The sequence below is a fragment of the Vombatus ursinus genome, unplaced genomic scaffold (genome assembly GCF_900497805.2).
Source record: "Vombatus ursinus unplaced genomic scaffold, bare-nosed wombat genome assembly UNPS02014818.1, whole genome shotgun sequence".
NCBI lineage: Eukaryota > Metazoa > Chordata > Mammalia > Diprotodontia > Vombatidae > Vombatus > Vombatus ursinus.
This window is the reverse complement of record NW_020954596.1, coordinates 58478251-58491839: the sequence shown is the minus strand read 5'-3', so window position 1 is coordinate 58491839 and position 13589 is coordinate 58478251. Positions and strand designations below refer to the sequence as shown.

The window sequence follows — 13589 nt, the reverse complement described above, 5'->3', positions numbered from 1 at the left end:
CATGCCACAGTGAAGCTTCAGGTCAGGAATTTGGCAGAAACTCTCCTTCTGGAATTGTCTTCTTAGCCATGTCACTCGCTTCATGTGAAATTCAAATTCCTTACTTTTAAGCTATAGCTAAATTATCACAAACTGAGAATTACATACTCACACACACACACACACACACACACACAGTACAAAGATATAATTATCCATATTGTGTAAAAGAACTCTTCTATCTGGACAGTTGGCATTATGAATTACAATTCAAGGGTGGTGGATAGAATTCCTTACATATAACTAGAGAGAAAAGAGGCTGTCAGACTATTGAATGGATGAGGGAGGTCATGACCTCTCAAAACATGGGCTTTGCAGAGTCCCTAAGCCATCCCATTTTCTGATTGTCACAGGAGCCTGTGAAGGTAGCTCCCTGCTGGTCTGGGGTTGCTGAAGGGCATGAATATAAACTAACTTGTTGTGCAGATGTTTTTAACCATTCCAGCACAAGAGGATTCAAAAGCCTGGTCCATGACTTAACTTGGGTCCACCTGAAAAATATATCTCCTGCATAGGCTGACATTGCCTATTTTTAATACCACATTATTATTAATATAGCATATTACAATGGTACAATGGAAGAAGCATTGACTCGGGAGTTCAAGTACCTGAGTTCAGATCCTCCCTGGGCCTCAATTTACTCATTTGCAAAATGAAGGCATTGGACTTTGAAGGCCTTTCTAGACTTAGATCTATGATCCTGCTAACACTCATATGTATGAAGAGACATCTTGGCATAGTGGATAGAAGGCAGGTCTTGAAGTCAGGAAGACTTGGGTCAAAGCCACCTCTGACCCATATGGGTGATGTGACAATGGGCAAGTCACCCAACCTCTCAGTACCCCCTGGAAATTCTCTAAAACTAAGCTATAGAAAAGTTGTCAATCTATATCCAGTGGAGTTTCCATACAATGAATTCCTCCAATGGAATTATGGGTGTGGACAAAACAATTTACTCATCCTCAAGTTTATAAAAGCCTTTCCTCATCAACCCCTTTCAGTGTTTTAAGGACATATCTTGTTTTCCTTCTTTTACTGATCACAGGATCATAGCTCAAGAGTTGGAAGATACCTCAGAGGACATCTAGTCCTACCTCCTCAGTTCATAAATGTGAGGAAATGCGCCCAAACTCATGCAACTAGTAAGTGATAGAGCCGCAAGTTAAAACAAAAACTTAGAACTTAAAATTTAGGACAATAAAGAGAAATTGAAAAGGGCATGGAGGAAGGGGAACATGTAATCTTAAGGCCCATTTTGTTTTTCAGTTTCTTATCCCAACCCACTCTACACATTGCCCCCTGCCTCGCCATTATCCCAACTTACTAAGCTACCTTAAGTTCTTTCCATGTGTGGTCATGATGATGGACAAAAGGAGTACAAGCATCTCAGCCACAGATTGGAGGTCACATCTCAACGCAATTCAGACCCAAGACCTTGAAACAAGAACTCTACCAGTTCTCATACTTTGAGGGCCCAGACTTAACATTCCCAAGTTGCCTGCCTAACACCAAGCTGGTGCCAGCCAGCATCAATCTTATGGAAAGGTGTTTAAGACCAAAGGAAGCTTCACTGAACCCTAGAGAGAACAAAATAGAAAAAAAAAATCTGGTTAGCCAACTCAAACAAGGCATTTGTGTGCCAGTCATGGTTTGGAAATGGCTCCCTCGGTGTCACGGTTCACAGTAACACATGTAACTTGACTTAAATAAGGAGAGAAGATGGCTGTGTGTACAAATGCCCAAATTTGCTGTTCAAAGGATTAACCCTAAACAAAACAGGCCTATGGTAAGTGTAACAGGAGACCCCAGAGTCCTTCAGGGAGAGAGGTAGCAGGCAAGTGAGTCATCTCCTGCATTGGGATACTATACCCCAGGGAGGGACTTAAGACATCCCTTTATCAATTGAGAGCCAGGAGTCACTAAAAATCTGTCACTGGGCGTATACTGGGATGAGCTAATGATTTATGGTTTATTTAACTAAATGGATTAAGAACTGACTAGAATTGTACATAGTGAGGTCATTTAATGGATAGTCTTACCAAATGCCATTATCTCATAAACTGACTCAATAGACTGGGTTGTCAGGAATGCTTATTAGAAGTAACCAAATACAGTGCCTTTCTGAGCCCAGATGCAGAGAAAGGCAGTGGGCAGGGCCCGTGGCACCTCACATTCAACCCAAGTCATAGGGCCTTAGGCCTGACTGGAGGTCACCTACCTAATGTTTCTGTTGTCACAGAAAGGCCCCCGAGCTTTTTTTTTTTTAAGTATGCTTGAACCATTAGTTTTTAAATTACTTTATTATTAAACTTTACCATATATCTCTGTCACTTCAATAATTCTTGCTGCCTATATGTTGCCTTACCTTTATAATTCCAGAGCCTCAATTCTCACTGTCAATTCATACCTCTCTCTGTCTCTTTCTCTGTCTGTCTTTCTCTCTCTCTCTCTGTCTCTCTCTCTACCTCTCCCTGTTTCCTGTTTCTGTCTCTGTCTCTCTGTGTCTGTCTCTTTCTCTCCCTCGCTCTCTCTCCCTGTCTCTCTCTGTCTCTCTCTGTCTCTCTGTCTTTCTCCCCCTCCCCCCCCTTCCTCCCTCTCCCTGTCTCCTGTCTTTCTCATGTCCCTCTGGCTCCTCTCTCTGTCTCTGACTGTCTCTTTCTCCCCTCTCCCCCTTCATCTATTGTCTCGCTATTGCTGTCTATCTCTATCTCTCTCTCCCTGTCTCTCTCTGTCTCTCTCTCTCCCCCTCCCCGCGTCTCCCTCCCTCTCTCTTTTCCTACTCCCTCTGTTTCTCATCCTTCACCTCCTTTCTCTCTTTCTCCCTCCCTCTCCTTTCCTCTTCCCACTTTCCCTTTTATCCTCTGAATGGTTGAGGCCAATAACTGATGGAGATTGGAGAGGGGGAAGAAGAGAGAAGCAGAGTGAGGACAGGAGAGGCTCCAGGAAGAGAAGAACTTGGGGGGGGGGGGGTTAGGATTTGCCCTGGTCTTGTGGGGGGAGGGGAGATGGCCCTGAAAGATGGAGAAGCCAGAAAGCAGATGACCAAGCCTTGCCTGGCCTGACAAACGTTGAGGCCTGAGTAGTTATGTTATAGAGCCACCCCACATGCATATGTTTCAGGCAAATATAGGGGAGGGAGCTACAGTGCGAAGAGGAGGAGACTAGAAATCTGAAAACCTGGGATTTGTTTGATTATGCTGCTAATTAGCTTTGTGTTGTGCTAGCCATTTGACCACACTGTGGTGCAGTGGAAAGAATGTTAGATTTAGAGTCAAAGATTGTTGTTGTAGTTGAGTCACGTCCAACTCTCCATGACCCTATTTTGGGGGGGTTCCTTGACAAAGATACTGGAACAATTTGCCATTTCCTTCTCCAGCTCATTTTGCAAATGAGGAAACTGAGGCAAGCAGGGTTCAGTGACTTGCCCAGGGTCACACAACTAGTAAGTATCTGGGGCCAAGTTTGAACTCAGGTCTTCCAGACTCCAGGCCCAGCGCTCTATTCACTGAGCCACCTAGCTCAGTGTAAGGACCTGGATTCAAATTCTGACTTTGCAGTTTAATACCTGAGTAACCTTAGGCAAATTAGTTTACCTCTCTGGGCCTCACTTTCAATGTCTGTAAAACAAGGGGGTTGTTCTAAGGGGTCTCTGAAGTCCATTCCAACCCTAACCTCTGTTCCCTTCTCTGTAAAATGGAGAGATTAGATTAGATGTCCTTTTAGGTATTTCTGTAGTGTGAACCTGAAGTCAGAAAGCCTAGAGTCAAGGCCTGGTCTTATGATGTGAGTGACCTTGGGTAGGTCACTAACTTCTTCAAGCCTTAATTTCCTAACCTATAAAATAGAACCAATGATCCTTGCACTCTCAAAGAATTCCTCAAAGTCCCAGGCAGATCAGAAACATTCCAGCCATCATCCAGATGAAACACCTTTGTTTACTAAACAAACAAATGAGTAAAGTATTAATCCTCTGAAAAGAATTATAAAACCTGTTTCCACTATGCTTCAGGGGCATACAAGGTGGCCATTAGATGTTGATGCTAATGGCAATAACAACGTATGTAAAGATGTTTGAAAGCTAGCTAGAAAGACAAAACTGACATAAATAAAACCGTTCAGAAGAAATTCAGAAAAAGACCATCACCTCACTTTGTATATCTGGAACTAATTTTGAAGGTCAATCGACACAGGGGGAAAGGCATAGCCATGCAATTTAGTATGTGCCCAAATGCCTAGGGGCCAAAAGAAATAAAGCATTAGGCTAGTAAGAAACTAAATAAATCCTGTTTTTTTCCCCATCTGGTCCATCATTTTATTTTATTCGTTTCTCCCTTTCTTTGTCCTTTTCTCCTTTTTCTTTCCAAATCCAAATTCAAGAAATTTTAAGTTGGCTTTAATGTTCTGGCCATGAAGCATATTTGAGAACAAAAGACAAAATACTGCCAATAAAACAATAGTAAAGTAAGGGACCCGCTAAGATTCTGTCCCAGCTAATGAACTCAGTAAATGGGGAAACAAACAAAAGCTTCCTTTGACTGTTTTTTGAAGGACAAGATAAATAAAGAGGAAATGCCCACAGTCAGAACACATGCCCTCTGTGTTTTCTGACCCTACCTTTGCTTAACTCCTTCAACCAAGAGAACTCCTCAGGCTTCAAGGAAAATCAGAAACATACCAGCTCCGGTCTCGATGAAATTGCTTTGTTCAGACTGAACTGGAAACATTCTGCCAAAGATTATAAAGTGTACTTGTGTCAAATGGTGAACCATTCCATGTGGAGTTTGAGCAAATAGGTTTTGTAAAAGTTACCTTTGGTAAGGGTACCAAAAGCTAGCTTTGGTGTATATTTATACAAATATAGAGGTATAGACAGAGATAGAGATAGATATCTATGTTTATATTTTTTACATGTTTATGGAGGGGACAGCTAGGTGATGCAGTGGATAGAGTACCAGCCCTGGAATCAAGAAGACCTGAGTTACAATTTGGCCTCAGATACTTGATACTTATTAGCTATGTGACCCTGGTCAAGTCACTTAACCCTGACTGTCTCCCCTCCAAAAAATGTTTATGGAGATATTAAAGTGTGGAGTAACACAAAGATACCTCTTAGACTTGGGCTCCCAGAGAAGGGGGGCATAAATCTAAAGCTGAAAGGTACCTTAGAGGCGATCCTAATCCAACCCCTTCATCTTACAAATAAGGAAACTGAGGCCCAGGGGGCTTTGCTGTTTTAACCATGGTCACCCAAATAGAAAATATTAGAGGCAGGATCTGAATTTTCTCCAGAAATATTGCTCTTTCACTGTACCAAGTGTTTGCATTCCCAGATGCTTGCTTTGGGGCTTCCATGGCATATGAAACAAGTGACTGTAGAGGTTCCATCCCACTTTTTCATTTTAAGTAATTACAATCACAGTTGCTTACAGCAAAATTTTATTTTGGATGCAGTGTTTAGCATATCTAGTTATTTGCTACCCAGCTTCTTTGAAAAGCTTGTTTTCCTACTGTGTTCATTTGATTTTCATTTACCAGGAATACAAGCAAGAACAGTTCTGAAAATTTCCCCAGTTAACCTAAGCTTTACCAAATGTATCCAGAAATTGCTTTTTCCCCCCATTCCAGTTTGCCATCAGAAATTTTATGAATAATTATATGACTCACATTTAGCCTTTAGTATTGAGCATAAATCTCCCCACTTTCCAAAAAGCTAAACTAAACTGTCAACATATGGAATAATAACATTAGTCCTTCTGCTTTACATAAAATAAAATACCATTTTAAATAGTCTTGATAAAGACATTAGCTTACTTGTCATATAAACACGTTATAACAAAAACAATATTGCCAGATTAAATATAATAGTATTTTCTATCTCCTCGATAACGATAAACATAGCTGGCATTTGTTTATTGCTTTGATGTTTGTAAACTGCCTTATATAGTTATCTCAACTGAGCCTCCCCGTAACCCCAGGAGGTGAGTCTTACAGTTATTATTGTCCTCATTTCTCAGACGAAGAAATCAAGTTTTAGAAAATTTAAGTGACTTGCCTATGATCACATAACCAAAAGCTGCACTCGCCCAAATGCATTGCTCTTAAGTCTTTTGTTTGCATTTGGGCAATATTTCCCCAATTCTTTATTCCCAGCACCTACAAAAATGGCTCCAAATGAGTAATTAGAAGATAGAAACAATAAGATGATTAAGGAACCATGATTTCCCAGGGACTCATTCAGTGGAATTCTTGACCAAGGCAAGGATAATGGGATTGTACCAAGAGAAACAAGCAGGGCTGGGTACTACTACCTCAGATCAGCACCAGGGTGATGCCTTTGTTTGTTCTGAACATCCTGTATCTTTCTGCTGATGTATTACTGTTAGTCTATAATCAGTGAACAAGATGTTATTTTTCTTTCGACGATCACCGTTAATATGCTCTCTGAGGAAATATAATAAGAAATTCTCTTTGGGAATAGAAGTCTCAGATTGATTCTTTAATGTCAGGTATTTTCACAAACCCTTGTTTCAAAGTCTTATTTTAAAGGAGTTGAGAACATTTGGTCCTCAGTAATGTTACTTTTTATTCCTATGAAGCACTTATTCCTGCTATGTGTAAGAGGCTATTAGATGCTTGGGGTTGTTTTGTTTTGTTTTGTTTTGTTTTGTTTTGGTATGGACCTGTGACTTTTTTTTTAATCCAGACTCTTCGTGTAAAATCTCCCTTCACCAATGCAAATCAGCAACTCTTCTATTAAGTGGTAATTATAGAAAATTGCCTGAGAGCTAGAGCGAGCCTCTGCCAGTTGAGATTATTTAATTCTTTGTACTTGTATCCCCAGTGCCTGGCACATAGTAGGTGCTTAATAAATGCTTGTTGCTTGATTAAGTCATATAGCTAGTATATATCACAGACCACTAGGACTTGAGCCCAAGTTTTCTTGATCTCAAAGTCCATTATACCACACTGCCTCTCAGTTACTGGGGATGCACAGACAAAAGCTGTGTGACCCTGGGCAAGTCACTTAACCTTTGTTTGCTTCAGTTTTCTCATCTGTAAAATGAAAATAATAATAGCACCTACCTCTCATGGTTGTAGTGAGGATCAAATAGCACTTTGCCTTAGTGCATTTTTGTTTCTCAGTTGTGTGTGACTTTTCCTGATCCCATTTGGGGTTTTCTTGGCAGAGATACTGGAGTGGTTTGCCATTTTCTTCTCCAGCTCGTTTTACAGATGAGGAAACTGAGGTATACAGGGTTAAGCCCAGGGTCACACAGCTAGTAAGTGTCTGAGGCCAGATTTGAACTCAGGAAGAAGAGTTTTCCAGATGCCAGGCCCAGTGCTCTGTCCACTGCACCACCTAGCTGCCCTGCCTGGTACATAGGAAATGCAGTATAAATGTTAGCTATGATTATTATGTTAGCTATGTATCTATTTTCTTGATGTACTTTCATGCGTATTTAGTTTGCATTATTTACTTCTTGAGATATGAAAATGCTTTATTTGAGTGTTAGGTCAGCCTCATTACTTTGTTTTGAAGCATTTCTGTAATCTTTCATTCCTTTGCCTTTATGGTATGTTTTGTTTAGTTTTGTTTCCATGAAGACCGTTAGTTATTGAATAACTATTATATAATTGTATAAAATGTCACATTATGCATAAGGTTGCCCCAATCAATTTCCTTTATTGGTAACCTAGTTTAATACACTATAACTAAACTCCACCAAAAGGGCACAAAACAATACTGTATCTTCATTCATTCATCATCTTAAAGTAATTGTCTTAACAAATCTTGGCCCCAAAGAATAGATTTGGGGTCAGAGGACTTGGGTTCAAATTCTGCCTTTGTCATTGCGCATTTGACCAGAACCCTCAACCTCTTTGGGCATTGGTTCAATTCGATAAACAATTATTAAGTGCCTACTATGTGCCAGCTACCATGCTAAGTGCTGGAGATACAAAAAAGAGGCAAAAGCCAGGCCCTGCCCTCAAAGAGCTTACAATCTAATAGAGACAAGATGCAAATCAATATATACAAAGTAAGCTGTATACAAGAGAAATAGGAAATAATGAAAAAAGAGGAAGCACTGGAATAAAGAGGAATTAGGGAAGAAAATAGGATTTTAGTTGGGACTTAAAGAAAACTGGGGAAGTCAGTAGTTAGAGCAGAGGAGGGCGAGGGTTCCAGGCATGGAAGACAGCCAAGAAAATGCCTGAAGCTGAGAGATCAGTTTCCTCATTTGAAAAATGAAGGGGGTTAAACTAAATGACTTTCAAGAGCCTTCCAGTTCAAAAGCTATGATCCCATGGCCCCCCTCTTTTCACCAGTAAGATGAGGGGGAAATGGGACAAATACTGTGGAGTGCTATGTAGATGGCCAGCATCGTTCACGGTTTAAGTCGGTTTTGTTTAACTGGTGCCTTTGGTTGTGCTTACAGAGTTTGTTGGGTTGGCAGGGAGGTAGAGTCAGTCTTCAACATGCATGCATTTAACTTTCCTGACTTCAAGCATTTTCGTAATGTATTAGTAACCCCATTCAAGGATGTGCACCAGATTTGTGGATCAGCTGATGTCCTACTAGACAACTGGTCTTGTTCACCCCACCATTGTAGCATCAAGTGCTCCTGTGCATGTTTGCCTTTTTGACTCAAGTTTTGTGTTACAATTATGCCCCCAAAGAGCAGTGCAAGTTCTTTGGGCTCTAAGCTCAAGCATACAAAGTTAGTGATTCAGCTCAGTGAGAAAATAAAAGAGCTACATAAACTTCATGCTGGAATGTCTACAGCCATTATAGGCAGTGCAAGATTACAGTTTTTGGTGGTTAGAGGAACCTAACTCATTTTCTATAGGTTCAGTGTATCGACATTTGCATTTTTTACTTTCATACCATTTTCTAGGAATGTTACCCCCGTGAAAGTTGAAGATTGACTGTCTCTCTGAAAGTGATGATATGTGAAAACAAAAAGTACCCATAAAATTTTTTATTTAAAAAACCAAAGCTGATGATTGCTTTCGTTAGCATTTACAGCACTGATCCTATGTAACTGCATCTATAACAATGTTCTCATTAACACCATGTTTTTTTCAAGAGTTAGGAGAACAATGTTTGTGATGAGAATGGAAAGGTAGGAGGACTTAATCAAAACTTCTTTTAGATTTTAAATTTTTTACCTCCCCCTAATATTTTTGAAATTAAGGATAGCTGACCCTAGAGACCTCTCAGTGTCACTTAGGCCATCCTAGCAAGTGAGGCCAATGGTAAGGACTTCAGCAGGGGCTGAGTTCTAATTCTGTCAAAGTCACTTCCTGGTAGTGCTCAGACAGAGCTGAGCTAGCCCAGTGGAGAAACAGCCAGAGAAAATTAGGTTAAAAAAAATTCCAACTGTTGCATCTTAGCTTAAACTACCATTTATTAAAACATAAATTAAAGTTCTCTTCTTACTCATAAAAATGGCTCTGTGTTTTTCCAGGCTGTGAATCTTCAATTAACCCGACATTTCAGAAGGCCAGAGCGGCTGTAGATGAGCTCTTTGAGTCACTCCACGATATCACTACAGCCCGAAGTCTCATGAAACAGTTTAAATCTGTGTATGTTCCTGGAAACCACACCCATCAGGCAAGTAACACGTTTGCAAATGACTTTTTAATCTCTGAGGAATTGTTTCCAATTAAACTAGGGGTGGGGGGTGGGCAATGGGTTTTATGCATCAGAGTTAAAAGAATGAAAGCCCCCTCAGGCTGATAGAGTTTTATAGGAGTGGAGACAGTAATGAGGCAGGAAGGTAGCAGGGAAGGAGCTCTGGCTGTGGAGTGAGAGGGCCCGGGATCAAGTCCCGGTCCTGGCACTTACTGTCTGGTCTTCTGCAGATCACTCACCTCCTGGCCTGCCCTTTGCAATCACCATTTCTCTTCTAAGTGTTCGCTAAGCAGCTTTTTTTTTTTTTATAATTAATTAATTTATTTTTAGTTTTCAACAATCACTTTTGTAAGATTTTTAGTTTTAAATTTTATCCCCCTTCCACTCCTCCCTCCTCCTCAAGATGGCATACAATCTGATATAAGCTCTACTTATACATTAATATTAAACATTTTTCAAATTAGTCATGATGTAAAGAAGAATTAGAATTAATGGGAGGAACCAGGAGAAAGAAGAAACAAAACAAAACAACAAAAGAAAAGGAGAGTAAATAATATGCTTCAATCTGCACTCAGACTCCTAAGTTCTTTCTCTGAATGTGGAAAGCATTTTCTTTTTTTTTTCCAGCTTTCTCATTTTATTTATTTTTTTTTTTGTTTTCAACATTTACTTCCACAAGATTTTGAGTTCCGAATTTTCACCCCATTTCGCCCCTCCCCCCACCCCAAGATGGCATACATTCTGAATACCCCGTCCCCTAGTCTGCCTTCCCTTCTATCTCTCCCCTCTTCTCTTATCCCCTTCCCCTTCAATTTTCCTGTAGGGCAGGATGGATTTCTGTACCCCATTTCCTGTATTTCTTATTTCCCAGTTGCATGTGAAAACATTTTTTTTAAACATGTGTTTTTAAAACTTTGGGTTCCAAATTTTCTCCCTTCCTCCCTCCCTACCCACCCTCATTGATAAGGTAAGCAACTAAATATAGGTTATATATGTGCGGTTATGCAAAATACTTCCATAGTAGACATGCTGTGAAAAACTAACTCTATTTCCCTTAATCTTATCCCACCCATCCATTTATTCTATTCTTCCTTTTGACCCTGTCCCTCCTCAGAAGTATTTGCTTCTGATTACTCCCTTTCCCAATCTGCCCTCCTCTCTATCATTCCCCTCCTCTCTTGTCCCCTTCCCCCACTATTTTCCTGTAAGGTAAGACAGATTTCCACACCCAATTGAGTGTGTATGTTATTCCCTTCTTAAGTCAAATCCTATGAGAATAAGATTAACTCATTCCCTCTCACCTTCCCCCATTTCCCCTCCGCTGTAAGAGCCTTTTCTTTTCTGTTTTTTTTTTTTTTTTGTGGGATAATTTACCCTATTCTACCTCTTCCTTTCTCCTTCTCCTAATATAATCTTCTCTCACCCCTTAATTTTATTCTCCAGATATGACCCCTTCATCTTCAACTCATCCTGTGCCCTCTATCTATCTATCTATCTATCTATCTATCTATCTATCTATCTATCTATACATACATATAATTATATAATTTTTTTCCCTCCAACTACCCTAATACTGACAAAGGTCTCATGCGTTACAAATATCATCTTTCCATGCAGGAATGTAAACAGTTCAACCTTAATAAGTCTCATGATTTCTCTTGCCTGTTTACCTCTTCGTGGTCCACTTGAGTCTTGTATTGAAAAGTCCAATTTTCTATTCAGCTCTGGTCTTTTCATCAAGAATGCTTGAAAGTCCTCTATGTCACTGAATGACCATTTTTTCCCCTGAAGGATTATACTCAGTTTTGCTGGGTAGGTGATTCTTGGTTGTAATCCTATCTTCTTTGCTCTCTGGAATATTATATTCCATGCCCTGCAGTCCCTTAATGTAGAAGCAGCTAGATCTTGTGTTATCCTGATTGTGTTTCCACAATACTTGAATTGTTTCTTTCTAACTGCTTGTAATATTTTCTCCTTGACCTGGGAACTCTGGAATTTGGCTACAATATTCCTAGGAGTTTTCCTTTGGGGATTTCTTTCAGGAGGAGATCGGTGGATTTTTTCAATTTCTATTTTGCCCTCTGGTTCTAAAATATCAGGACAGTTTTCCTTGATCATTTCTTGAAAGATGATGTCTAGGCTCTTTTTTTGATCATGGCTTTCAGGTAGTCCAATAATTTTTAAATTCTCTCTCCTGGATCTATTTTCCAGGTCAGTTGTTTTTCCAATGGGATATTTCACATTGTCTTCTAATTTTTCATTCTTTTGGATTTGTTTTACAGTGTCTTGATTTCTCATAAAGTCACTAGCTTCCAATTGCTCTATTCTAATTTTTAAGGAAGTATTTTCTTCAGTAATCTTTTGGACTTCCTTTTCCATTTGGCCAATTTTGCTTTTTAGGGCATTCTTCTCCTCATTGGCTTTTTGGACCTATTTTGCCATTTGGGTTAGGCTATTTTTTAAGGTGTTATTTTTTTCAGTATTTTTTTGGGTCTCCTTTAGCAAGCTGTTAACTTGTTTTTCATGATTTTCTTGCATCACTCTCAGTTTTTCCCTACTTCTCTTACTTGCTTCTGAAAATCCCTTTTGAGCTCTTCCAAGGCCTGGGACTGATTCATGTTTTTCTTAGAGGCTTTTGATGTAAGAACTTTGACTTTGTTGTCTTTTTCTGGTTGTATGTTTTGATCTTCTTTGTCACCAAAGTAAGATAATATAGTCTCACTCTTTTTGCGCTGCTTACTCATGATCCCGGCCAATTACTTGAGTTTTAAGCTCTTTGTTAAGGTAAAAGTCTGCTTCCAATGTGAAGAGTGTACTGTCCCAAGCTTTGCGGGTTTGTACAGCTGTTTTCAGAGGTACTTCTAGGGACCTGTACATTTTCAGAACTTCCAAGGTGGTATGATAAGGGGCGAGGTGTTTCCTCTCCACCACCGCAACAAGCTCTACCACACCAGCACTCCTTCTCGCCCCAGGACCACGCCTCAGAACTGTGACCCAGATCCAAGCACCAGTAAAGCAAGAGATTCCTGCATCAGCACTGGCAAAGAGATCCCTGCAATCCCCCTCTGATAAGCCACTCGATTCCCCCTCAGTCTGTGGGCTGGAAGCTCAGAAAAAAGCCGCGGCCCCGGGCCACGCTCGAGACTTGTGGCTGAGACCTACCTTCTCTCTCACCGCAGTCACAGACTTTTCCCACTGACCTAAGTTGTCTTTGGCGTTCGTGGGTTGAGAAGTCTGGAAACCACCACAGCTGCCCGAGATTCAGTCCTCTGAGGCCTGCTCCAGGGTCACTGCAGCCTGTGCGCCCATGCCAAACTGTGCTCCTCTCCCCGCCCAACCTTTCAGATCAACCATCCAGGCTGTCTTTGGCTGGAAATTTGTTTCACTCTGTCTTTTTGTGGGTTCTGCTGCTTTAGAATTTGTTTAGAGCCATTTTTTTAGGTATTTAGAGGGCTTTGGGAGAGAGCTCAAGACAGTCACTGCTTTCCCTCTGCCATCTTGGCTCCGCCTGACCCCCTGCCCCCAAGAGTCCGCTAAGCAGCTTTTTAACAATGTGATCTAGCATTTTCCCAGGAATCCAAGTCAAGCTTGCTGGCCTGTAATGTTCAGACCCTGTTCTCCTTCCTATATTGAAAATCAAGACAACCACCACTCTTTTCCAATTTTGTGGGATCTCTCCTGTCTTTCAAATATTGCTGATATTTATAACTGATATATAGTATAATATATACATATATAGATACTATATATATTACATGTGTAATACATATTAATATATATTACATTGTATATAATATATTAATATACATATATAAATATATTATATGTAATATATTTATATGTGTATGTGTATATATAAATCCTTATTTCCACCCTCTTAAGTAATTCACCCAAGGTCTCACAGGTAATAAGT

At 40.2% G+C, this 13589-nt stretch overlaps 1 protein-coding gene across 2 annotated transcripts in view; it reads left to right on the top strand.

Annotated features, from left to right (window-relative positions):
- SCFD2 (sec1 family domain containing 2) overlaps positions 1–13589 on the top strand; it is a 414713-nt gene that overhangs the window by 358364 nt on the left and 42760 nt on the right. For both annotated transcript variants that reach the window (XM_027836564.1, XM_027836563.1), the window contains exon 6: positions 9510–9655. In XM_027836564.1, the coding sequence (XP_027692365.1) occupies positions 9510–9655 (146 nt within the window). The remainder of the gene's footprint in view (positions 1–9509; positions 9656–13589) is intronic.